Source organism: Silurus aristotelis, assembly GCF_946808225.1.
Source record: "Silurus aristotelis genome assembly, chromosome: 15".
In the NCBI taxonomy this organism is placed as follows: Eukaryota; Metazoa; Chordata; class Actinopteri; order Siluriformes; family Siluridae; genus Silurus; species Silurus aristotelis.
Window position 1 is genome coordinate 19,841,006 of NC_139588.1, and position 27,677 is coordinate 19,868,682.

Consider the following 27,677-nt stretch of genomic DNA (forward strand, 5'->3'; position numbering starts at 1 on the left):
TTTAAAAAATCTGATCCCACAGTGAAACTGTTATTTCTTTGCATATCCAATTGATGTTAGAAAGATGGTTAGAAAACCACCAACCTTAGAATCAGTAACCCAGAGGCATTTAGCAGACACGCTTGTCCAGAGAGATGTACAAACGTGAGTATGTTCAAAGTATGTGAGTACATTTAAAGCTACCCTCTAGACCTGGAGGACCATGATACTAAGATACTTCTGGGATTGGGTTCATATGAACATTGAATTGTCTAGGTGTTTTCAAAATCCAATTTTGTAAACCCCAGCTATAAGTTGACCCAGAGTGGATTTAAACCTACAGCACAACCCTTAGCTCCAAAGGCTGATGCCTCAGGCCACAAGACTCCTAAAGAACATCAATGAGGCTAAAACATGATTGTTCTCCTTTGAGACACATGAAGCCAACCAATCCATGTTTTTCGAGCTCCACACACTCAAAGCAGCAAACTGCTTTTCCTAATTCTCTTCTGGCTGACATGATTGAAAAGCAAGAAAGTGTACATCATTCCTTACACACAAAGAAAATGTACCATGTCTTATGAAAATGATCACTAACAAAATATACTGTAATGTGAGCTTGGATTTTACTGCATGCTTTGTTGTACATATCTTTGCACGAAGACTTTTTTTTTGCACTCAATTGTGTATTTTATTATCACAATTCGATAATTGTTTTCGTATTTCCTCAACTTAACACTGCAGACAGACAAGTCTTTAGTGACTAATCCTCTGAGGAGAGTGACGTGACCATGGATGGACAAAAGAAAAAGGAGGAAACCGAAAAACACACCCCATACAACAAACATTATATACCATTAAAACATTGTCATGTCCATATTTCTCTTTGTCGCAGCCTCTTGTTTTATTCAATATGGTTCTGCTTTGATCTAATGTGTTGTTTCGATGTTGATACTTTTATTCAGTCGTGTATGAAAAGAGAATTTGAAAGGAAATATATATATATATTGTTGGAATGGTTGGTTTATTTTTATTGTGTGTTAAGAGATGCAGATGTGGGTACTTGTTGAGAAAACTGATGTATATCATTATGCCACTTTTTTGAGTACAGTAGGATCCAAAAGATGGAGTCTATAGACAACACATCATTTATTTAAAAAAAATACACAAATCTTTACCAACTATTGCATATGTTTCTGATCATTTCATTAGCAGATCAAATTTGCTTTATCATTTGCTTTGATTTTCAACCAGGGTCACAAAAAAAGTACAGTAAAGCAAATGTACTACTCTTAAAAACTGCTTAAATTTGATTAACCAATCCCAAATGCCATTAAACTTCACAATGGTCTTTTCAGTTTATCCTATAATTAAGGGGAAAAGAAAAAAATAAAAAGGCTAAATCACAATGATTTCAGTCCGAAACTCAATTTTACAATTGTTCCACACATTAAGCTACTGCATTTAGAAATAAAACTCACTTGCTAGGACTTGGACTAGAAAAGCTAGTTTTGTGTACCATAAGTTAGCTAACCAGGTAATGTCAAATTAAAGCTAATTCTGCCAGCAATCCAGCACCTAAAATCAATGGCAAGCTGTTAAGCTTACATTTTTATATGTCTTGTGGTAGGGAAATTCACTAGCAAGCAATATAATCATTATAATGATACAATATAGGATTTTTATGTGTAATCCAGTAACTAAATTCAGTAGCAATTTAGCACTGTATTGTTTTATGTAGTGTTTCAAAGCTAAATTGAGTAGTAAGGTTAGCTAACAATAGATTAGAACAATATGATCTGGGTGATTAAAAGCAGGACAGTGATAAAAAGATCTTAGAGGAGTGTGTTATTGTTTTTATTTGTAAACCAGTACCTCAGTAATCCATAGCTTGCTAGCTGATATTAGGCTAATGTTTGTGTAAATAAATGATCTAGCTATCTAACTTGTTAGCTAGATCTTTTAAGGTACTATTGACAACTAAATTCTTGTGCAAAGAGATATATTAAAAATTTTGACCCAGGTACAAATAGGACCTGTCTTCAAACACACGATTGTTAATGGTCGCTGTAGACAAATAGACTTTTGGAGCTTACTGTACCTGTATCATATGTGTATTTTGAGCATGTCTGATGTCAGCCTGTTACACGCTGCACTCAGGAGGTATTCAGCACATGAGCCGAGAACCTGTGGAGTCAGTGCACAAAGCCATGGAGGAATCGGGCGACTGGATGGACGGAATCTTGACCTTTATGACTAATTTGATAACGCCTGAGGAGGAGGAAGAAGAAGGTATATTTTATATAGAAGTGCGCTCCCATTCCACAATAACAACGTTAACACACTGACTCGAGCATAGCAGGCTAAGAGCTTCAGCAGAGGTTTGATTGGACGAGACTTGGGTTTTAATAAGCTTTGCTGCGAATTAGTTGCACTGGTGGTCACTGTGTTTTACTGCTGGGGGAAATGTCACACATCTAGAGAAATGACATTCACACAGAGATTAGGAAACTCTGCTATCATATCCAAACAGCAGGGCCAGAAGTACATGCTCAGGGAGGAACCATCAGATAGCCGACATGCTGAAATCAGATCAGACTTTGCCTTCTGTGCGGCCTCTGGCTAAATCTGGCTATGGCTTATCAGGCTGGTGGAGGCCACATGACAGACACAGTTAGAGGAGTAGATGATCAGAAATGAAAGTGGAACAACTTTATCCCAAATCTAGTGAATCACTCAATACATGTGTCTTTATATATATATATATTTTTTTTATATTATTATTATTTAAGCTAGAAGCCTAAACTAACTAGGAACATCGAAGCTACATTAGCTATTTTATAGATTTAACAGCAACACTCACAACCACATAGATACACACCACACAATGCCATAAAGCCTTGACACCGTATCAACACTGTCATTTTATGAAAGGTGTCGTATTGATGAATTTATTAATGAGTAAAGGGGACACTGTTATTCCAGCTTTTCCCATCACAGAGAAAATTTAAGGCAGCAGGAGGAGCGTGAAACCGTACTCTGTGCACAACGTTTTGTTGTTGTCTGATTTTGCAAAGTGTTAAATAAAAATTGAGTTAAAAAAAAAAAGATATGGATTCCTCTCAGTCGCTTCCAGAATGCCTCTTTCTACTTTATTGCAACACACACATTCAACACTATGCAAATGAACAATGAGAGATTAAAACCTTTATTTAGCTCCACACGATTTAGCTCTACAGCACCTCAGAACACAACTATATGGACAACGACAAGGTCATGCATGCGGTTATGATACCAAAAATGATAAATCTGAGTAACCCTTCTGACCCCAACTCATCTGACCTGCAGTTTATCATCTGTGAATACAATATCTATAATGATATATTTATTATTCTACTATGTTCTACTATGTTCTACTATTTTTGTATTGGTCCTACCAGAATATTTTCCCCATAGCCATGAAAAGTCCCCCAACTCGAATATAATTGTTATATAATAATCATTAATAACAACATGAATACCAACATCCAACCTAATTCATATTATTAGCAAGCGCTTGAGTGAAAAAGTAGAATTTTGGCAATATTTATATTTCAGAGCTGGCATGAAGTCCACTATTTAGTTTATATTTTCTGCCCAGAACCCAACTGTAAAATCCAAAGCAAGTCAAAAGGTTTGTTCTGAGTGTGAACACTGATGATAATAATAATAATAATAATAATAATAATAATAATAATAATAATAATAATAATAATAATAATAATAATAATGATAATAATAACAATAATAATGATGATAGATAGATAGACAGACAGACAGGCAGGCAGGCAGGCAGGCAGGCAGGCAGGCAGGCAGGCAGGCATTTAGATAGATAGATAGATAGATAGATAGATAGATAGATAGATAGATAGATAGATAGATAGATAGATAGATAGATAGATAGATAGATAGATATACAAACAGGCAGGTAGGCGGGCAGACATTGATAATAATAATAATAATAATAATAATAATAATAATAATGATAGATAGATAGATAGATAGATAGATAGATAGATAGATAGATAGATAGATAGATAGATAGATAGATAGATAGATAGATAGATAGATAGACAGACAGACAGGCAGGCAGGCAGGCAGGCAGGCAGACAGACAGACAGACAGACAGACAGACAGACAGATAGATAGATAGATAGATAGATCAAGTTTAGGATAAGATTTTAAATAACTGCTGCTGTAATCTAAGCAGTAAGAAAAATATTATGAAACACATAATTTCACCGTATTAGAATTAAAAACATCAAACCTCCAATTTCCATTATAAGTTTAAAGAATACAGTTAACTGTAAATAGAAAATATACCACAAACAAAATAAAATATTTGTTATTTTATAAGTATAGTTCTAAGCATATTTCACATTGTAAACATTGAATGCATAAACGGATACCCACAGGCATACATACTGCATCGAACAGAGTATAATATAATGCATAAATGACTGAAATCAATCAGAATGATTTAATAAAATACATAAGGATTAGATATAGTAGAAAATAATATATAATGTGTATAGATTTAATAAACAATAAATATGTTTAATAGCTTAATGGATTACACAAGCATTGGATGAATTAATGATAATGTAATAGGCATACAGAAATCAATGTCTAACATGAAGTTATAGATAAATGTCTAGTAAAATCTTCTCTTGATTCATAGCAAGTGAAAGCATATAAGCATTTATTAGCCATATAGAGTGCTATAAGTCATTATTACAGACCACTGATTTTCCTGCCGACTGATCGAGTCAATTTGGCCACACTACTTTTCTTAACACAAGAATGAAACATTTAAAGAATGCATATACAATAATTTGTATAGTTTTTAAGGGGATCGTCCTGAAAGAGAACAGAAAAGACGTGGCTCATCATAGCATAAAGGTGAACAGCCAGAACAATTTACTGATTTGCAGTGACTGTCCTTAAAGGGGATTAATAAAGCCAAACCGTCTTTCTTTAGTCAGTACAGTACAGATAATAAATAATATAAGAAAGTCCAATAAATAAATCTTGGAGTATATGCTTCACCGTATGAAATTAATTCCACAGCTTCAAAAAAATAACATTCTGAACATAATTCAGCTTTGTATATATTAACCTAATTAATTATTGGAAATTTTAAGCTTTTGTTTCGAATATTATTACTAAGCATTCTTGAGCAGCTTTTTAGTACATGGGAACAATAACTAATGTGTGTAAAAAGAAAATGTTGATGATACACTTACACTGTAAGGACCCTCTATACCTCCCATATCTGCCCCATTAACACACATATCTATGAGAATTACTGATTTACACAACATTTAAACAATTATTAAACAAATAGAACAAAAATATAGAATAAAAATAGAACAAAATAGGTATAAATTTTTCTAAACAGAAAATAAAGTGCCGTGTCCTTTTTAAGGTTTACATCAGTGCCAACAGAACCAGATCCAGTGCCCTGTTTAATTTAGGAAGCTAATGGGCAGTACTGTCGCTTTTAGACATGCACGCACACACACACACACACACACACACACACACACACACACACACACACACACACACACACACACACAAACACACATAGACAGCAATAAAGCTCTCACATATAGTGTATATATATTTGAACTTGGTGCTCTCAGTTCACATTTTTCTAAGGTGTATTAGTGTCTAGTGTGTACATACATCGCAAACAGCAGTGCGTTTATTTCACTTCCTGACCTTGATTTGAAATATGAAGTGTCTAGTTACAAGGTCTGGCAATATATCAGCTCTTTTAGTGGAGCATCTAAAGCATAGAGGACCTGGGCAGTGTGTTAGGTGTAGGGAAGAGAAATAAACAAAGGTTTAAAATTATAATCTAATTTGTTTAATAGTTTTCTAAATATATCTATGTAACATTGCAATTATTGTAGGCAATTATGGTCAGCATACTGAACTGCAAAGAAATCTGTAGCTTGAGCTGCCACATACATATAGTATCTCACAAAAATAAATACACCCCTCACATTTCAGCAACCATTTTAGTATATTTGAACTGGAACAAAACTGACTCTTCAATATGTATAGTTTGCTACAAGGAAAAACTGCTTACTGTATTTCCAATAATTCGCTAACACCATTAAAAACCTTTTTTTTTTTTAGCCCAGCAATGTCCACGTTTTGTGACACCTTAGTGTCAGACTTTGATTGTTGTTGATCCTACAATCCTGATTATTTTCTAAAAATAATTTTGCCTATTAATCTTGGTTTGGTGGCTAATGCATTGGACGGTCACAGGTTCAAATCCTGCAGCCACTGCTGGGCCCTTCAGCAAGACTTTTAATCCTTCACTGCTCAGTTGTAAGTCGCCCTGGATAAGGGCGTCTGCCAAATGCTGTAAATGTAGTATTTTTATCAAAGCATACAGCAGATACATACACTATGTGTGTACTCACTTTTGTTGCCAGTTACAGTAAATCTGTACTGCTGTACAAGTTGCACATTATAATATATCCAAGTGTCATTTTTATAGTGTTGTACCTTGAGAAGACTACGCTAAAATGCTTGTGAGGGGTGTACTTACTTTTGTGAGATACTGTATATGCTGTATAGTTTATACAGTATGGCAATATAAATTGCTTTGTTTTGCTAAATGATGTACTGTGATTTGTTAAATCATTAACAAATCACAGTATACTACCTAATACTGATTACTTTAAGAGTCCTGGGTAGGATAGACCAAGATTTATGGATTTATGATATTTTCTAGTTACAATGGGGTCATCATAACGCATCTTCATCGTAAGTTGGGGACCACCTGTACTGTAAAATATTTAAATATATTTACAACAAATAAAAATAAAAAGTTATTATTAGTAGTTATGAGCAGTGAAAAATTCGTGGTGAGAATTATTTATATACATGACTTCATGGCTTGGTGTTTGCTTGATCTGCATTGTCAGCTGTGAGATCTTCTATATAGAGGTGTATGCCTTTCCAAATAAAAATTTAAGGGGTATGACTACTTTTGGAATGTACTGTATGTTTATCTATAAAGATCTATATATGAAAATGAAAAAAGAGAAAGAATACATACAAGATGCATTAATGTATGAATTGGAATTGTCAGGGAATTGTAGAGAAGACAGATCAAGTTCAGAGAATCAAAATAGTGAAAGAAATTAACCAGAAATAGAGCTGATATTACTAGGCAAATAATTTTTTTTTAAATAAAAAAAATACAAATTTTTTGAAAATAATCAGGATTATAGGACTAACAACAATCAAAGTCTGACACTAAGTTACTGAAGCACAGAAATGTGCACATTGCTGGGCAAAAAATTAACAAGCCATTTCCCCTTCAGTCAACAACGCTTTGGGAACGCTTCTGCATTGTCCACACTCTGAATCATGTGTCTAATCAGTTCAATGGAAGCGTGCCGACACCGACCAGGAAGCTATAAAAAGCACATGAAGTGAAGCTGGCACTAGCTTCTGATTGATCAGGAAGCACTCTGTGTGTGTTTATGTTTAATGGTAAGTGGTAATATCCGAAAAAAAATGAAAGATAGAACTCTCCGGCTGTGCGTTGCTTGCTTGAGGAGCTATTGGAGGTGGTGAATCGGGCCGTAGAAGATGTCGTTCTCGCTCACACAAAGGAATTGGGGTTACGGCTGAATGCCAAAAAGAGTGTGCTTTCTCCACTACAAAGAACTACTTTCATAGGCATTGTGTGGGATTCGATCCTTATGCGTGTGCAATTGTTTTCTGTTTGCATTGCGTCCATTCTTACGGCCGTCGGGAGGATAAAAGAAGGCCAGTCACTCACTGTCTCCTGCAAATGGAATCCCTTCAGGCCCCAAGGGTTATCTTTTGGAGGGGCAATCCACTTTGTACAATCAAAGTCACACGGCAAGCCCTATGTGCCTTAGATGTGTAGAAAGGTCGTGGGTCACTGTCTCAGGGCCCCGTGCTGGACGTTGCTGGTCATCACGTTACACTCAAGGTCTTTTGAGAGGGCCCTATGTCCTGTGGCACATCATTAGCCTAGAGAGAAGCTGGTATGTCAGATCCTACTGTGGGTCCAGGGAAAGCTGCTCTTCTTGAGGGCAGCATATCCCAGGCCAGCTGAATAAGGGAGCAGACACCCTTTAGAGGCAAGGGCCGAGGCCCGTGGAATGTCGACTCGACCCCCACCTGGTAGAGCAGATCTGGGAGGCCCCTGGTGGCCCCATGGTGGCTGGGCAGACCATGGTTTCCGGACCTGGTAGCCCATGGTTTGCGGACCTGATAGCCATTCTCGAACACCCTGGAATTATTTCAGAAACAGTTTGCCAAAGGGTTGGCCCCTTCCACACAAAAAAGTCTCCGCCATTGCGGCATTTCATGCCCCCCCTCCTGGGGCAGTCGCTGGGTAGAAACCCGTTGGTGACACGTCTTCTCTTGGAGGCTAAGGTCTCCAGCACGACCTACAGTGCTTGCGTGGGACTTGGCCCATAATTTTGGAGGCCCTATCGGAGCCTCTATTCGAGCCATTGGCCAAGGTGCCTTGGAGGTTCCTCACAGTCAAGACAGTGTTTCTCCTGGCTATTTCATCTCTCAAGTGAATGGGGGATCTTAAGGCCCTCTCTGTGGCCCCTCATTCCTGGAGTTTACTTCAGGCATGGCAAGTGCCGTTCTTTACTTTAGATCAGGAAATGTTCCCAAGGTACCCTTGGTCGTCCCACGACATCTTATGCTCCAGACATTATTTCCTCCTCCTTTCCAGGCACTGGACATATACGAGTCTGTGGAGGAGCAGTTGTTCGTCTGCTATGGCCTCTAAGAGAGGTCTTCCTGCGAACAAGCAGATGTTTAGCAGATGGATGGTGGATGCTATTTTATCCTCCTCATCACTCCATGTGCTTTTTATAGCTACCTGGTCGTGACGTCACCATGCCGGGGATGCCGCGCTTATCATTGACTGATTACACACGTGATCAGATTAAGTAAATTGGGACCGTTTTTCCTTGTAGGAAACTATGCAGATAGAAGAGTCAGTTTTGTTTTAATCAATGCTAATAACTGCAAACAGTTAATGAGTCAATAAAAAAGGCTTTCCGGTTAGTTTGTCTTGAATATGAGATAAAAAATTCTCCATGAGATTAAATATTCTCCATGAGAATATCTATCTTCCAAATCTAGATTACAATTAGGTCAAAACATGAGCCTGATAGACTTGCTCTCAGTCCACTTTTTAGTGGTCTTTTTTTTATTTTGGGCTGGAATAGCAGTAGTTTAAATCCCAGCAACACCAATAATGCCTGCTGTTCCCTTGAACAAGGTCCTTACCATTGACTGCTGAAAACTTTAAAGACACCTCTCTGGAGCATCCCCATAACAGTGATTCTTTGCTCCACACAGCTCATTTTCTAACCAGAAATTATTTATTGCTAAAAACATTAAAAGCTCCATGTTTAGTCGTGGGTTTGTCATATTTTTCTTTGCCCTGGAGTGTATATTGATATAAATCAGGTTCAAATGAGACCCATGTGCAAGTAATAGTAAACATGACAAACCAGGGCTGAAGGGCAGTGTAGTTCAGTAGCACTACTGTATGGATTGAAGGTCAAATGAAATATATAACACAATGCTAGAAGAGGTTTGGGTCTTAAAGTCTAAGTGAAGGAAAAACTGCATCCATAGACAATGTGTAACAACAGCATGTCTTTTTTTGTGTGAAAAATAGTATTGGGACACCTGAATTTTTTTAAGCCATAGGTGGTTCTTTCCAAAACTGTATGTTCCAGCATGATTATGTGCCTATAAAAAAAACGCCAGCTCCATGAAGATATGCTTTACTGGGGTGGAAGATATTGAGTGGCCTGCACTAAAGCAATGACCTTAACCCTATTGAACACCTTTGGGATGAATTGGAGCGCTGACTGAACCCCAGGCCTCCTCACATCACCCACATCAGTACCTGTCTTCACTAAGTCCCTTGTAGATAAATGAGCACAAATCTTCACAAACACACCACAAAATCTAGTGGAACATCTTCCCACAGGGGTGAAGGTTTTTTACAACAACAAATAGACGCTTAAAGTGGAGTGGCATGGAATGTTCGAAGAGCATATATCAATCTTATGGTCAGGTGGCCACAAACCTTTGTCCATATATGTGTTTTTTTTATTTCAACCAAAATTGAGCTACTGTGGTACTAAGGCTAATATTTGGGTCAGGTGTAGGTGTAGTTGGCCATTATTTCACTGCAGAAACGCTCAAAGTCAATAGAAATACCCTGATAATATATTAATAACACTGTGTGTGGGTTTGTGTGAGCAAAAAAGAGGTGAAAAAACACATGCCACAATTACCATATAAGGCACTAATCTGGCTTTACTGTAAATGCCATATGTGAGTGTCTAACAGATAAGAGGAATCTAGTGAACGCAACACAGTTTGGCAAAGGAAAGCTCAACTCGAAGCAAAGCCAAGTCGTTTCCAACAACCAGATAAAAGCTCCCAGTCTTCCTCCCAGCAAAGGCAGCACATTGAGTCGCCCATTTTGCTGGAGCATAAATAGATTTGTGTGCAGATCCCAGCCTTATCAAATCAAACGTCTCTGCGGACTGACAGGATAATGAACAAATCCTACTGACTCATACAGACGTGAAATGAAACCTGACACTTTACTCTTCATACGTACAGTAACACTCATGATGCAGTTATATATTGTTGTATACTTAATACTCAGTATAATAGGAGACTTTTTTTTTTCTTTTTTATATGAGGGCTCCTCGAATTTCTTTAACATGGCAAAATGGGCCATAATAAAGCGTGTATATGACATATGCTGGATATTATATGCTTGGCTGTTTTGGGTTGGTGTCTGTTTTTGGAGTCGGCATGAAAATAATACTTTTAATATTTATTTTATATAATTGCATTAGCCGCATAAATCATTTTTTTGACTGATTTTTCGGTCTCTTGCGGATAGCACGATAGACCAAAACACTTATAGGGAATTGTTTCTATGGTGTTTTATGTTAAAATAATGAAATGTATTAATAAAGATATCATTAATAATTATAAATTGAAAAAAAAAATAATAATAATAATTATATATATATATATATATATATATATATATATATATATATATATATATATATATATATATATATATATATATATATATATATATATATATGTGTGTGTTTAAAAAAAAAAATTTGGTCGAAAACACACATTTTCCCAGACTTCCAGGCATATTGTATCCATAATATATTCTACCTCATCTTCACCTTTACAACCAATTCATGTATGCAGTGATATGTAAAGTGGGCAATGTAGGGAAATATGACTGTGTTAATTTTATGATAAAGCATGCAAATCATTTTGATCTATGACAATCTAATAGCTTATATTCACCTTTTTGCAGTTAATTATTTGGTGTGTGTGTGTGTGTGTGTGTGTGTGTGTGTGTGTGTGTGTGTGTGTGTGTTTCTGTTTGTCTGTGTTTTTGTGTGTGTTTGGAGGTTTGAGGTCAGAAATAATTTGCCATTAGTTGCAGTCTTTGTCTGCATTCATGACTATTTTTGTCCTCGTTAATATTCCTTTCTAACATTCATGTCTCTCTCTCTCTCCCTTTCTCTCTCCCGCTTTCTCTCTCTCTCTTTCTTCTTGCAGTGGAATGGCAAGCGGTGAAGAAGAAAGGTTTGTATTGAACATGTAGTTAAGGTTACAGTTTTACAAAATGCTCACTGTTTCCATAAATAAATAATTAAAGTGAGAAATAATTAGTGTTAATTTAGTTTAAATCAAGGTTTAGTATTTGGATGAAAATGCATAAAAGTTTAATTTGCCCTTTAATTATTTGGTCTACATTTAGCTGACAAAATCTAAATCTAAAACAAACAATTAATCAACAAATAAAAAAAGATCAATCAATTGAACAATCAGTCAGTCAAACAAACAATTGTCCAAACAAACAAAAAATGAATCAGCCAAATAAAAAATCAGTTATCTAAACAAAATGAATCAGTCAAACCAAAGTTAGTCACCATAACAAACAATTGGCCAAACAAACACATTCAGCCACGCAAACAATAAACCAGCCAAACAAGCAATCTATCAGTTGAACAAACAAGCAAAATAAACAAACAAACAATTAATCATCCAAAATATTACAGTCAGTCAAACTAACACTTATCTGGTCAAACAAATGATTAATGAGCCAAACAATCAAGCAATCAGGCAAACAAAGAAGTACATAAACACAGCAATTCAACAAAAGTTTAAAAGTCAAATAATCAAGCAAGCAAGCAGGAGAACAGTTAATCAGGCATAGAAATAAATAAACAATCAAACAAATCAATGTAGTAGTGGAGTGATGCGGTTGCAGGGAGAAGAGGTGGAGAAGGTGGAGCAGTTCAGGTACCTGGGGTCAACAGTGCAAAGTAATGAAGAGTGTGTTAGAGAAGTGAAGGAAAGAGTGCAGGCAGGGTGGAGTGGGTGGAGAAGAGTGTTGGAGTGTTTTGTGATAGAAGAGTATCTGTGAGAGTGAAAGGGAACGTTTATAGGACTGTGGTGAGACCTGAGATGTTGTATGGTTTAGAGACAGTGGCATTGAGTAAAAGGCAGGAGGTGGAGCTGGAGGTAGCAGAGCTGAAGATGTTGAGGTTTTCGTTGGGAGTGACGACGATGGACAAGATTAGAAATTAGTTTATTAGAGGGACAGCGCATGTAGGACGTTTTGGAGACAAGGTGAGGGAGGTGAGATTGAGATGGTTTGGACATGTGCAGAGGAAGGACATGGGGTACATCAGTAGGATAATGCTGAGGATGGAGACACCAGGAAGGAGGAAAAGAGGAAGGCCAAGGAGGAGGTTTATGGATGTGGTAAAGAAAGACATGCAGGTAGTTGGGTTGAAAGAGGCAGATGTAGAGGACAGGGGGGTATGGAGACGGATCCCTTAATTGGAAAAGCCGAAAGCAGAAGATATATATATATATATATGTGTGTGTGTATGTTATATTTAAATACACATTTCCTGTAAAGTATTTTACCAACAGCTCTCGGGTGTTTAGAGAAATAAAAGTATATTTATTTCATTTCATTTAATTCATGCTTTGAGGAAAATGCATTACACTTTCATAGTAACTTCACAATGCCTTGAACCACAACACTTGAAATTCACAGCAAATTAATAAGCCTGCCACAAAACCATACACAACCTATTCATCAGGTAATGCTTAAAAAAATGAGAATATTTTGAGAGAATAAAATTAATTTGAATAGCAAATTTACCATTTTGTTTTCTATAAAAACGACTGTAGAAAAAGGTTTGAAAAACACTGTAAATTGGAGTATGAGAGGTGTGTAGAGAAAGGCCATTAGATTTAAATTTAAAAGCACATTTAAAAGTTGTCGTGCAAAATTATTCCCAACATTAATGTCTTTTCTCTTTATTCCAGGAGAATTCCTCCCAGCAAGAAAAAAAGGTTTGTGCTTCATAAAATCAACAGATCAAAAGCTAAAAGTATATGAATAAACACATGACAACATATTTTAGTCTTTTTTCTATTTTATTTTTGCTTTTAATTAACAAAATGAATGCATGTACCTTATTAGCACACTGGTGAGAAAGTAATTAGCAATAAAGCAATGAGCATGTCACTCCATTATCCATTAACAGCTTTATGAGATGATCGTTAAATCTTTGTGCTGGAAATACTGCTGTAACGGCAAGCACATCCAAAAACCTTTCAGCTTCAGCTAATTTAGTCGACATAATGAAGAGTGGAGTTGATGAATACAGAGTAATCCTGCTTTTTGTACTGTGTAAACATTTTCATTTAATTACATTGCTGGTCTTTTTTTGCAAAAGATGCCATCATAGTCGCTAATGTTTGCTTTTCTTAATCACATTTAGCCTCTTCTCTTATTCAATTCTGATTGGTCAGGTGTTTAAAAGGAACTCTGGTATTCTGCCTTAAATGTATGTGCCCCAATGGTCTTAAATTGCCTTAAAGGCTGCTCTTTAAATTAGTGTAATGAAATACCATCTTGGGTGGCCAAGTGATAATACTTTATAATGTAGTGAATAAAATTCCATAAAGTGATCTATTGGCTGCTTTTTACATAAAAAAAAAAGAATAAAATATTTTTTTTAAATAAACAAAGTCATAAAATATTTTTGGGGAGTGGTGGCTCCAGCGGTTAAGGCGCTGGGTTGCCGATCAGAAGGTCGGGGGTTCGAGCCCCGGTATCACCAAGCTGCCACTCTTTGGGCCCTTGAGCAAGGCCCTTAACCCTCTATACTCTGGGGGTCCCTTACGAGGGAAATATCAAGGTCCTTGACGTCGGAGTGACGTAGGGCCGCCTTCCCGTGGGCTCACCACCTGCAGGAGGGATCGTAAGGGACGGTGCTGTGAGGATTGGGCAGCAGTCGAAGGCAGTGGCCTGCTTAGACTGCTGCCCCCGCGACCCGAATTACGGATAAGCGGGAGAGAATGAATGATGAATGAATGAATCATAAAATACCCTATAGGTGCTGCTACGTTTTAAAAAAAAAAAAAAAAAAACATGAAAAAAAAATGTATTCTATTGTCTCACTACATCAAAAAAAAAAAAGAAAGGTGCCCTTACCATGTACCAGTAAACTGCTATAAAGGGGTTCCCAAACTGATTAAGAAACATGAAGAAATGCCCCGTAGGATGCTCAGTGTTAAAAGTGTGTGATAGTATCTACCCATACATGCAAAGAAACACAATTAAGTGTCCACTGGGGTGCATTTCCAGTGAAGATGCAGTGCCTTGTAGGGTTTTCTATATGTGAGAAAATAAGATGAATTTCCCTATTGTGTGCCTTCAAGTGGAGAATGCGATGTCATCCTATACAGTTTCCCATTTCAGTGAGGAGGAAAAATGGTAGATAAGATGGTAGATAAGAATTTGAACTTCTATTTAGAAGATCATGAGTTTAAATCACAGCAACTACTGCTGGGCCCTTGAGTGAGGCTCTTAAACCTTAAATGCTCAGTTGTATAAATGAGATAATTGGAAGTCACTCTGGATAAAGAGGGTCCAGTGAATATATGCGATGTAGTGACCTAATGCGGTGCATTCCTATGGAAAATGTGTGATGCTCCATCTGGTTCAGCACCAAAAATACTCTACGGTGCACTTCCAAATGTCAATTGTGAGTGCCTTTAAGTGGGAAATATGCGAGGAACTGCCCTATAGGGTTCCCTGGATGCAAGAAAACACAATAAAGTGCTCTCTAGTTTCCTCATTTGGTGGACAATATGTGATGCAGTGCACTATATAGTTTGGCTGTGTCCAAGAAAGGACAATACTGCATATAGTACTCCTTGTGTGCCCTGCAGCTTTTCTCTAACTTGATGAATTGCCCTCATCAATTTACAATAGGAGAGAAAATGAGATAAAATGCCCTTTAGGTGCTCTTTTAATTAAAATAACCTACAGAAAAAAATAAATGTCCTCCACACATATTTCTTGCATATTATGCATGTATATATATATATATATATATATATATAGATAGATAGATAGATAGATAGATAGATAGATAGATAGATAGATAGATAGATAGATAGATAGATAGATAGATAGATAGATAGATAGATAGATAGATAGATAGATACATTGATTTTCATCATTGTTATGGATCTCATTAAACCCTTATGCAACAAACTCTAAGTTTAGTGATGCTTCTGCACATAAACATCATTACCCGTCTAAAACATTTTGGATTTTTTAAATTTAATTATAGTTTTATGAATCTATTTTTGTTTTATTTCTTATGATTTCTGATATTTGTTAACCATGTGATACCAATGTGATAAACAACTTCAGTTGCAGCGCTGCAGGCTAAAGAAATCATCCAAAAGGAGGAAGATGTTAAAAAGCTGAAGGAAGAGGAGAAAAAGAAAGAGGAGGAGGATGAGAAGAAAACCTCTCTAGTGGAGGAGCAGGAAGAAAAAACAGAAGAGGATGAAGATAAAAATAAGGAGGAGGCAGAAGATGAAGAGGATGGGGAGGAAGAAGAGGAAAAGGTGGCAGAAGATGAGGTGGAGGAGGAAAAGGAGGAGAAGTTGGCAGAAAAGAAAAAGAAGAAGAAGGCAGTGGAGAAAAAAGGTAAAGAGGCGGATGAAGACGATGAAAAGCCTGATAGAAGTGTGGATAAAGGTCAAGGCAAGGCAAAAATAGAAAAAAAGAAAGAAGAAAAAAAAGAAAAACCTACCAAAAAGCATGAGGTAGACACAAAAGAAAAGAAGCAAAAAGAAAAAGAGGTAGATAAGATAAAGGAAGAAATGGTAAAGCCTGAAGCACCTGCGGGAATAAAGGAAAGGGGGGAAAAGGGGAAAAAGGAGAAGGAAAAGGCAAAAGTGGGAATAAAGGTAGAAAAGGAGGTGGAAGAAAAGTCTGAAGTTGCACTGAAGAAGAAAACGAAAAAGGAAGCAGACAAAGCAAAAGAGGTAAAAACAGCTGCTTTGAAAGAAGTTGCTGAGGAACCGGAAACTGAAGCAGCTCAAACAGCTGCAGAAACAGACATAGATGTTGATAAAGCTGTTGAAGAGGAGGATAAGGACACTGACAAGATCCTTGAAATCAAAGAAGAGGAAAAACCAGCAGCAGAACCTGTTGATGTGAAAACTAAAAAGGAAGCAGCAGAACCTGCTGATGAAGAGAAAGAAGACAAAGAGGCAGACAAGAAAGAGGACGTCATCACTGATGATGCGACTCCTGTAGTTTCAGCTACTGTTGAAGAAAGTAAAGAGGTTATTGATAAAAAAGAAAAAGAAGAAACACTTACTGTTCCAACAGCTAATGAAAAAGATGAAGAAGCCAAAAAATCTGCCCAAGTCACTGATGACAAAATAACTGATGAAAAAGATGACAAGGATGAGGAAGGTCCCAAAGACACAGCTGAAGTGGACACTGTAGAAGAGAGCGACGATTACCAAAAAGATAAAGATGACCAAATTGAAGACAGGGTGGAGGAAGATGCTCTGAAGCCTGAGCAGGAAATCAGAGATGATGCAATACTCATTGCTACTGCAAAACTAAAAACAGGTAATGATTCTCTTTAAATAGATGTTGATGATGACAATGATTCAATTCAAATTAAAAATTATTTTAATAATGCGATTTTACCATGGTCATTATCTCAAAGCAGCTTTACAGACATAAAGGGGGTTATAAAGTTGTCTAAGCTCAGTTTGTTCCTTGTAACTGTAAGCTGATCCAGTGGCAACTGTGGCAAGAAAAAACTCCCTGAGATGGCATAAGAGAGAAATCTTGAGAGAATCCAGACTCAAGAAGGAAACCTATGCTTACTGAATGTCCATTCATTATAGTTCCAACATTGTTAAAGTGTTCATTGATAGGTGCTGAAATGCAAAACTGTCCATGCAACCTGTCTTCCTGAGCCATTTAGTGAAATTAATGACAGTCCAAATCCATCCTCATAGTTCATGGATCTTTAGGCTGTTAATGTGGAACAAAATCCCTAACACTAATTGGAAGGCTGTTCCATAACTGTGGGACTTTGTAAGAGAAAGCTCTGCCCCCTGCTGTAGTCTTCATTATTTGAGGTACCAACAAATAGCCTGCACCTTTCGATGCAAGTAGGCATGGGGGAATCACAAGGTAAGAAAAGTTCGTTCAGTTACTATGGTGCGAGACAGTTCAGTGCTTTATCCGTCAGTAGTAATATTTTTTTATCAATACGAGATTGAATTGGGAGCCAGTGTAGACTGATTAAAACAGGGGTGATTGCTGCTGCATGTGGACTGAAACTGAAGCTTATTTACGCACTTATTAGAACATCCATACAGTAAAGCTTTAAAGTATATTGTATATTACTATATATACTTATATTATTACCTAATGCACCTTTTGTACATTATTCACCCTCACCCCTGTACATATAGACCCCATACCCTTCTTACTTTAGGAATGTGAAAGAAGGCTACCCCGGTAATGTTATTCACATGAGCCTCAAAGGAAGACTAGAGTCAGTAATCACACTTTGATGTACACGTTGAGAAAAATGCTTGCATGCAGAAAAATATAAATTCATGTTAAACACAAAATGTGTTTGAGTAACTGATAGCTGATTGCAGTGCAAGGCTGATAAGCTACAGATGAACTTTTCTCTCAGAACAACCTTGCATCTTTAATATTGTTTACAAAAAAAGGTCTAGATAGGAAGGCATGTGAGAAAAGACATTTACATTTACAAAGAATACAAATACAAATGCTACACCTCCAGTGCACGTTACAAGCTGCTTTAAATGTTCGACGCTAAAAATCAACATGTAAAATCATATTAGCCTAGCAGTGCTGCTAAGATTATTTTCCCAGGCTAGCCGGCCGGCCGGCAACAAAGCCCACCACAAGAAACAGCGTTTACATATTAATTACTGCAGGATCAGGGTTAGACGCATTGCTCACAAGGTCAAACAGTGAGAACTTGTGAATGCTGGGACTTCAGCGCGCCCTCTGATAAGGAACTCAAAGTTTAAACAATTGTTTATACAGTTGATAATGACTACTTTTTTTTTTCCACAATGACACAAATGCAATGAATTTTAACTTTTTTTTTTTTTTAAAGATGCCAAAATTGCATGAGTGGGGTCGGTCAGAAATGTTTTGGTAGTTGAAAGAATTAAAGAAGAATTGCACACCACTACATGCTACAATGCTACTTTCACACACGTTCACTGTATTAGTGATAGCTATATAGATTACTGTCATTGCATACTTCAGGCGTTTAGAAACAAAATGCAGTTCGGCATCTTCCAGAAATACAAGTTTCAGTGTGTAAAATCAAAATAAGTGTATATAAATAAAATAGGTATATAAATGAATAAATAAGTAAGTAAGCAAATAAATAAATAAATAAATAGACAGCTATGGGCAGTAAATATACAGTGTATATATTAAATATGTATCAAAATATATGCATGAAGTGTATGTACATTGTACTCTATATGCAGCACCCACTTTATGTATATAGAGATATAGAATATATGTATATAGAGATAATGATATTTATATACATTTACATTTGCGGCATTCAGCAGACGCCCTTATCCAGAGCAATGTACAAAAGTGCTTTAAATCTCTAGCAATGAATAAATGTACACTGGTACGCAAGATTACAAACTTATTATAAATACAACTCTTGAATTCTACAGAGCAAACTTGGAAAGTGCTAATTTAAGTGTTTCAAGAAGAGGTAGGTCTTCAATCGTCGCTTGAAAATAGTCAGGGGCTCCGCTGTACGGACATCTAGGGAAAGTTCATTCCACCACCTCGGTGCCAGAACAGAGAAGAGCCTTGAAGTGTACTTACCTATCATTCTGAGAGAAGGTAGTACCAGTCGAGGTATATACAGATAATGCAGAGTATATATTAGAGAACAGAACTAAGTGACAGTTACAGGCAGTAAAATGGCCGTATTCTAGGAGTACCATGTGAGTGTTCAGCAGTTTGATGGTTGTGGGAAAGAAGCTGGGCTTGAACCTATTATTTGCATTTCTATATATTGTTTGTTTTTTATAGTTGTTAATAGTTTTTAGAGCATCATAATGATGTTAAAAAAGGTGAATTGATTCAGGTAGGATACCACTGAAGGCCTAGGGGTGAAATGCAAGGCCCAACACTGACTCTTACACAAAGTACAGTTGACTGTAGGACTTGGCTTAGTTTAGTATAAATACAGTCGACCCCCGATAACTCGTGGCTCTGAAAATTTGCGGGTTCTCATTTCGAACCTAACTAACAGCAAGTTGCGGATTACCCTAAAATTTGGGAATCCGCAGCGGGACTGAATGTTCAGGAACATTAGGAATAACATTTTTAACTGTTTTGACTCACAAATTTCATACAATGTTTTAAAACACATTATTGTATTAAAGTGACATAATGTCTACATGAATTCGCAAAGGTACCATAAGGGATGCGGGGGTGTCTTTGGGGGTGTTTTCGCGGATTCTCAGAACTTGCGGGGGTCTTAGAACGAACCCCCACGAGTTCCCAGGGGGAACACTGTGTTAGCATTTTCTGCCTCTGTTTTGTTTTTTTTAATACTGCCCTATAATCATCTTGTTTATGCAACCGCTAAAACTGGCTCACTGGTACTGTAAGAGCTTTTTTTTTTTAAAGAAACAGAAATAGCCATGGCAATGTGACTGCAACTGAAGACACAATTAACAACAGATAGATATTTACACAACAAATGGACCAGATTATCTGATGATCTTATTATGTCAACAAACTAAAGCTAAAAAACAATGGAGCCATTGAAACTGTAATAGTCTGAAAAGTGATGGAGGAGCATTAATAGGCTGAGCAAATTTCTAAACAGATGGCATAGACAAAGAGAAAGGAGTGATTATAAACAAGCAGGTAGGAGGAAGGAGAGATTGAGCAGGATTATGGTGTTGGTAAAAAATAATATATGAGCTACAATGGGTTTTAAATAAGCTAATGATGAGAAAGGAAGGAAGAAGGTGAGGCACATCATTGTTCATCCTGAATAAAGATGCACATCATGAACAGATTCTCTATTAGAAAAAGGTAACCAACAAGAACCTTTGGGGAACCTTTTTTTTTTGTGGATTCATGACCTTAAACAGTTTGTTATTTACTACAAAAGTCACATTTTTTTAAACATTTTACTAGATGCTTTTTTTTAGATAAAAAAATAAAAAATAATAATAAATGCAACATTAGTTTTACACCATGCTGTTTTTGCTCTGCTGTTCCCTCACATGCATTTTCCATCTATATTTATAGACACCAAAAAAATAGAGGAAGAGGAAAAGGAAGCAATGACAAAGGCTGAGGTGGAAAAAATTGAGGAAGTAAAAGCTGAAGATGAGCAAACCTTAAAACCACTGGCTGTAGGTAAGTTAATGCCTATAGTGTTAGAGATACACTATATGGACAACAACTTGTTAACATCTGACCATAAGATTCATATGTGCTTTTGTACATTTAATTGCACATTTAGTCCCCATTCACTGTTATAATAACCGTCACATTTGTGGAGATTTGTGTTCATTCAGTTTTTAGTAAAGTCAAGTGCTGATGTAGGTGTTCCAAAGGTGTTCACTAGGATTGAGATCAGAGCTCTCATGCAGGCCACTCAAGATCTTCCACACAAACCCATGAACCACATATGGCTGAAAAAGCCAGGTGTCCCAATACCTGTCCATGTAATGTATCTTGTATATCCGTGTCCATTTTCTTGTCAGATAGTAAAGCTTGCAAATACTAATTGTAACTTTTTGTGTATATATATATATATATATATATATATATATATATATATATATATATATATATATATATATATATATATTCCAAGCTTTTTAGATCAAAGATAGTACAAGTAATCGTTTTTTAATGACTCTATAAACTGTAGTTGTTGGCAATTTGTTACAGTGCTAAAGCATTAGTCACCCTAAACTGGTTTTCAAAATCATCACACAACATAAAAGGCACAAATGTGCCTACACATTTACCCTCAGGAACAACAGCTGCTATGAATATGCAAAATGTAAATGCCTTTGCTCCTGCACACCTCCTCTCCCTTCCCCTAGTAAAGGTTCATTCATTTAATCGAATCGCGGGTCTGTCATGTTTTATTCATTATACTCGCTTAAAATGTCTTGATCTATAAACTATTTAGAATTACATGGCAACACTGATGAACGCTGGAGTCTGAAATGGGCGCTGATTCATTTTCTAGTACAGCAGCTGCAATATTTATCGTGACGCTCTTGTTTCCATGCATTACTCTTTATGCAACTGGTATAGGGTACCATTTTATTATATTTATTTTTTCGGAGGGGGTTGTCAGCGCTTTGCCACAGTAAAATGTAAAGATGTAACTATTCTTCTAAACATGGTCAATTCTTTGCAGTTTCTCAATACCAGGACAAAGCGTGAAAGAAATTAAATGGCTGAGCTTTACAGATAATGTTAAAAGTAGGATTAAATTAATAAAACATTCCAGTGTGTGATTTTATTTATGGATTTGTCATTAATGACATTCCAATGATAATATGCCTGAAGTGTTTCATTATTTACTTGCAGTTTTATAGATAACAGTAGTGTTTATCAGGGCTAGCATCATCTCCGTTATCATTCAATGGCCTGCATTTGCATTTCAATATTAAGCTGTTAAATATTTAAGTAAGTTAAAGTACAGTGAATAGTTTTTTTGATAGGCATCATTTCTGTGTGTTTCAGGAATTGAGTTTGTCTATTGCACTATAATTTGGTACAACTGCATAATATTATCTTCTCCTTCTGTCCATCCATCCATCCATCCATCCATCCATCCATCCATTTATTTATCCATCCATTCATCCATACATTTATCCTTCCATCCATCCATCCATCCATCCATCCATCCATCCATCCATCCATCCATCCATCCATCCATCCATACCTCAACTATTCATCCTTTCATCTGTCCATCCATCCATTTATCCATCCATCCATCCATCCATCCATCCATCCAGCCATCCATCCATCCATTCGAACTTCATGTCCACCTTACAGCCCATCTTAGTCAAAACTGGCTTTCGTTAACATATACCCTGATCTCACAATGATGCTTAAATGAAAAGTAAAATTCACAACATTCTATTTCTCTGATTGATTTCCGACTGTATTCTCTTTTCTGTCAAAGGTCCTATCGGCCAAATTTCCTACGATTTCCTACGAGTAGTTACCTTTCAATACAACTTTCATCAAAAGATATCTCCTTTATCAATTTTACTTCAGTGTCGATAAATTGTCCCTTTTTTTTGTAATTTTGTGCTTCCTGGAAAATTACACCCAGAAATGTACCTTCTACCGATTGCCATTTTTACTAGAGGAGACTTCAAACATAACCACACAGGCTCTGCTCGGGCTGTCTTTCTTTCTTTCTTTCTTTCTTTCTTTCTTTCTTTCTTTCTTTCTTTCTTTCTTTCTTTCTTTCTTTCTTTCTTTCTTTCTTTCTTTCTTTCTTTCTTTCTTTCTTTCTTTCTTTCTTTCTTTTTCTTCCCTCCTTCCTTCCTTCTTTTCTTCCTTCCTTCCTTGAGCAAAACCATTTTTGATCATTTTGGTTGGGAATAAAACACTTTGAAATAAAACACTTTTTAAAGGCTGTTTAAATCAGTAGCCTTGAATAACATTAATCAAAAAACACTTTGAACATGAAATAAGGAATTTTTTTTTTTTCATTAAAATGTAAATAAATCACACAGTGCTTAAAGTTGTTTCGTGTGATTTTTCCCCGCTGTTTAATATCAGACGAGTCCAAAACAGTGGCAAGAGACGACAAGGACGAAAGAATGTAGTATTTGGTATTGTAGTCTTGATACAAGTACTGTTCATTTTATTATTTGAGTAAAATTTATAGGGTTCTGCTAATTCTGTTGAATTCTGTCTAAACACTGCTCAATTGGGAACTGCTTATATTAATATTTTAGGAGTTACTGTTTTTTATTTAACTTTTATGGAAGGAGTCTCCAGTACCGGTATTTTGTAACTCACATAAAAGTCTTCAAAGCAGAGAAATATTTTTTGTTTCTTTTCACGTTTTTCAGTTACAGAACATTTGTAAATCTATCTATCTATCTATCTATCTATCTATCTATCTATCTATCTATCTATCTATCTATCTATCTATCTATCTATCTATCTATCTATCTATCTATCTATCTATCTATCTATCTATCTATCTATCTATCTATCTATCTATCTATCCACTGTAAAAATACTTTAAATTAATACATAATGACATCACCCATTAATATGTTCAACGAAATGCGACTATATTCAGTAGATATATTCAGCAGTATATTTACTGTATTTATTTAAGTCTTGATTATTAAGTCTCTTCATTACATGTTGTTATTGAAAGAACTGACATCAGAGTAGTGTTTGTAGCTCCACTACATGTCAGGCCACTTTACATATCTCCATTGTTGGTTATTTTCCAATAACAACAAACCCCCAAGCGTTTTATTTCTTTCTTAAACACCATTAATGCCACTAAGAAAACAATTCAGGAACCATATTAGATGACAACTACAAAGACTAAATTCTTTGTGTGTTAATGACTTACTAATTAGAAAGAGCTACTTTTAAACTTAATTAAACACACACCTACTTCAATTAATTTCCTAATGTGAATTCAGATCAGTGCAATGAATCCTAACAGACAGTTCTGACCTGCTACTTCGGATAACATCGGCCATATCACCAATATGTAACCTAAACATTATACAAGCATTAAATTATATGTAATATTAATAAAATTTTTAAATTTTAAATAGTAGTATATTCTTACCAAAAACTCCACAAACATATGTTGCAAAAGTACTGATTTGAGATGGTGAGCCAATTTTAGTTTTTTTCTCAAATCAAACTATAAAAAGTCAAATGTCACTGAGAGAAAGCAAGACTGAACATGCTGGTTTTAATAATGCAAATCCAATATTGTGCCTCCAGGCTGAAATAAATCAGAAATGGTATTGCAATAGCCAAATTAAATCTCTTCACAAATTCTCCGCGCGCTTGTAAACAGCCGCCGCACATCAGATTATTATTATTACAAATGAATACAGATATGGAAATCTATATTCAAAGATCAAGTAATCAAATGACCCCCATTCGTCTCCTGTTATCTATTTTACAGTCGTAAATCTTCCTTCGTTATAACAATCCCGGACTCGTTTCTCATGGGACCATATTCGATCAAAAAGTGTCGCATTAGCAATGACAAATTTAAGCAATCTGGACCTTTAATAAAGCCGTCACATTTGTGCTGTGACTAACATCCACTTTTTAGAATTGATTTCACTTGTGTGATGTATGAGCACAAGAAAAAAAAGAAAAGAAAAAGCAAGAAAAAAAAAAAAGATTGCCTTGGCTTTTTTGTGACACATGTGCAATTTATGATACCTGTGGCTTCAGTTTCATAAAATTGAAAGGGATTTGATTATTATCAGCATGTGACTGGGGAAGAACAGAAAAAAACATTTTGTCTGCTATTATTTGGAACATATTTATTACTAATATGCAAATTATATATTATAACAAAATGAGGCCGAATTCAAGTCAAGTCAAGTGGCTTTATCGTTATTTCAACCATGTACAGTTGGTAGAGTACGCAGTGAAATGATACAACTTTCCTCCAGGACCAAGGCAGTCTATAAAACAACATAAATCAACACAAAATAACACAGAACTTACTAAAACATACGTCACATAAACTGCAAGTGTATTTTTTCACCCTTTTCCAGAGCGACTTGCAGTTAGTTCAGTTTTGCAGCTGAGCAGTTGTGGATTATGGGCCTTGCTCAAGGGCCCAGCAGTGGCAGCTTGTTGGTGGTGTGATTTTAACCCTTCTAATCAGGAGTCTATTTTATCCACTGAGCTTCAAATTCCTTACAATAACACCACATTTAACACTGAAAAAATACACCAAAATAACAATGTGATTGCAAAAAATTATTTAATATTATATTTTATATATATACAGTGAGGAAAATAAGTATTTGAACACCCTGCTATTTTGCAAGTTCTCCCACTTAGAAATCATGGAGGGGTCTGAAATTGTCATCGTAGGTGCATGTCCACTGTGAGAGACATAATCTAAAAAAAAAATCCAGAAATCACAATGTATGATTTTTTAACTATTTATTTGTATGATACAGCTGCAAATAAGTATTTGAACACCTGAGAAAGTCAATGTTAATATTTGGTACAGTAGCCTTTGTTTGCAATTACAGACGTCAAACGTTTCCTGTAGTTTTTCACCAGGTTTGCACACACTGCAGGAGGGATTTTGGCCCACTCCTCCACACAGATCTTCTCTAGATCAGTCAGGTTTCTGGCCTGTCGCTGAGAAACACGGAGTTTCAGCTCCCTCCAAAGATTCTCTATTGGGTTTAGGTCTGGAGACTGGCTAGGCCACGGCAGAACCTTGATATGCTTCTTACAGAGCCACTCCTTGGTTATCCTGGCTGTGTGCTCCGGGTCATTGTCATGTTGGAAGACCCAGCCTCGACCCATCTTCAATGCTCTAACTGAGGGAAGGAGGTTGTTCCCCAAAATCTCACAATACATGGCCCCGGTCATCCTCTCCTTAATACAGTGCAGTCGCCCTGTCCCATGTGCAGTAAAACACCCCCAAAGCATGATGCTACCACCCCCATGCTTCACAGTAGGGATGGTGTTCTTGGGATGGTACTCATCATTCTTCTTTCTCCAAACATGTTTAGTGGAATTATGACCCAAAAGTTTTATTTTGGTCTCATCTGACCACATGACTTTCTCCCATGACTCCTCTGGATCATCCAAATGGTCATTGGCAAACTTAAGACGTGCCTGGACATGTGCTGGTTTAAGCAGGGGAACCTTCTGTGCCATGCATGATTTCAAACCATGACGTCTTAGTGTATTACCAACAGTAACCTTGGAAACGGTGGTCCCAGCTCTTTTCAGGTCATTGACCAGCTCCTCCCGTGTAGTTCTGGGCTGATTTCTTACCTTCTTAGGATCATTGAGACCCCAGGAGGTGAGATCTTGCATGGAGCCCCAGTCCGAGGGAGATTGACAGTCATGTTTAGCTTCTTCCATTTTCTAATGATTGCTCCAACAGTGGACCTTTTTTTACCAAGCTGCTTGGCAATTTCCCCGTAGCCCTTTCCAGCCTTGTGGAGGTGTACAATTTTGTCTCTAGTGTCTTTGGACAGCTCTTTGGTCCTGGCCATGTTAGTAGTTGGATTCTTACTGATTGTATGGGGTGGACAGGTGTCTTTATGCAGCTAACGACCTCAAACAGGTGCATCTAATTTAGGATAATAAATGTAGTGGAGGTGGACATTTTAAAGGCAGACTAACAGGTCTTTGAGGGTCAGAATTCTAGCTGATAGACAGGTGTTCAAATACTTATTTGCAGCTGTATCATACAAATAAATAGTTTAAAAATCATACATTTCTGGATTTTTTTTTTTAGATTATGTCTCTCAAAGTGGACATGCACCTACGATGACAATTTCAGACCCCTCCATGATTTCTAAGTGGGAGAACTTGCAAAATAGCAGGGTGTTCAAATACTTATTTTCCTCACTGTATATATATATATATATAATGTCACATTGTTAATATAATATTATATAATTTAATATAAATATAATAATTATTGTAAAGGATTTAATATTTAAATATTAAATAATTTACATTAATTATTATTGTAAATGATTTTAAATTTCAATATTAAATAATTGACAATAATTTATTTAATATTTAAAATTATATTGTCTATGTAATAATCAATACTGTACACATTTGGCAATGATTACGCAGCATTTATTTGTGCAAAAGAAATGCAATAAAGGTGTTTAAGTGAGTGTGTGTCTCACTAAGGAGTAGTCTAGTCTCTTACTAAGGAGTTGATAGCTTTATGGGAAGAAACTGTTACACAATCTGGATTTGAGGAACATAAAATACTAAGATGATAAATTATAGTTTTGTGCAGTTTACAAGATCCGGAAAATCTTCTTCATTGTAAGTGTACACAAATAAAAGTAGACCTGTTGTTTCATAATATGATGTATTCCTCTGTTCCTAATCTGTTGCTGTG

General features: G+C 36.3%; 1 protein-coding gene across 9 annotated transcripts in view; it reads left to right on the forward strand.

The window, feature by feature from the left end:
• trdn (triadin) overlaps positions 1 to 27,677 on the forward strand; it is a 68,337-nt gene that overhangs the window by 15,366 nt on the left and 25,294 nt on the right. For all 9 annotated transcript variants that reach the window (XR_014536899.1, XM_083562464.1, XM_083562465.1 and 6 more), the window contains 5 exons: positions 2,140 to 2,271; positions 11,677 to 11,703; positions 13,465 to 13,491; positions 15,869 to 17,089; positions 20,822 to 20,932. Coding sequence is in view for 8 of the 9 variants with exons in the window: in XM_083562464.1 (XP_083418590.1) it covers positions 2,140 to 2,271; positions 11,677 to 11,703; positions 13,465 to 13,491; positions 15,869 to 17,089; positions 20,822 to 20,932 (1,518 nt within the window). In the remaining variant the exon portion in view is untranslated. The remainder of the gene's footprint in view (positions 1 to 2,139; positions 2,272 to 11,676; positions 11,704 to 13,464; positions 13,492 to 15,868; positions 17,090 to 20,821; positions 20,933 to 27,677) is intronic.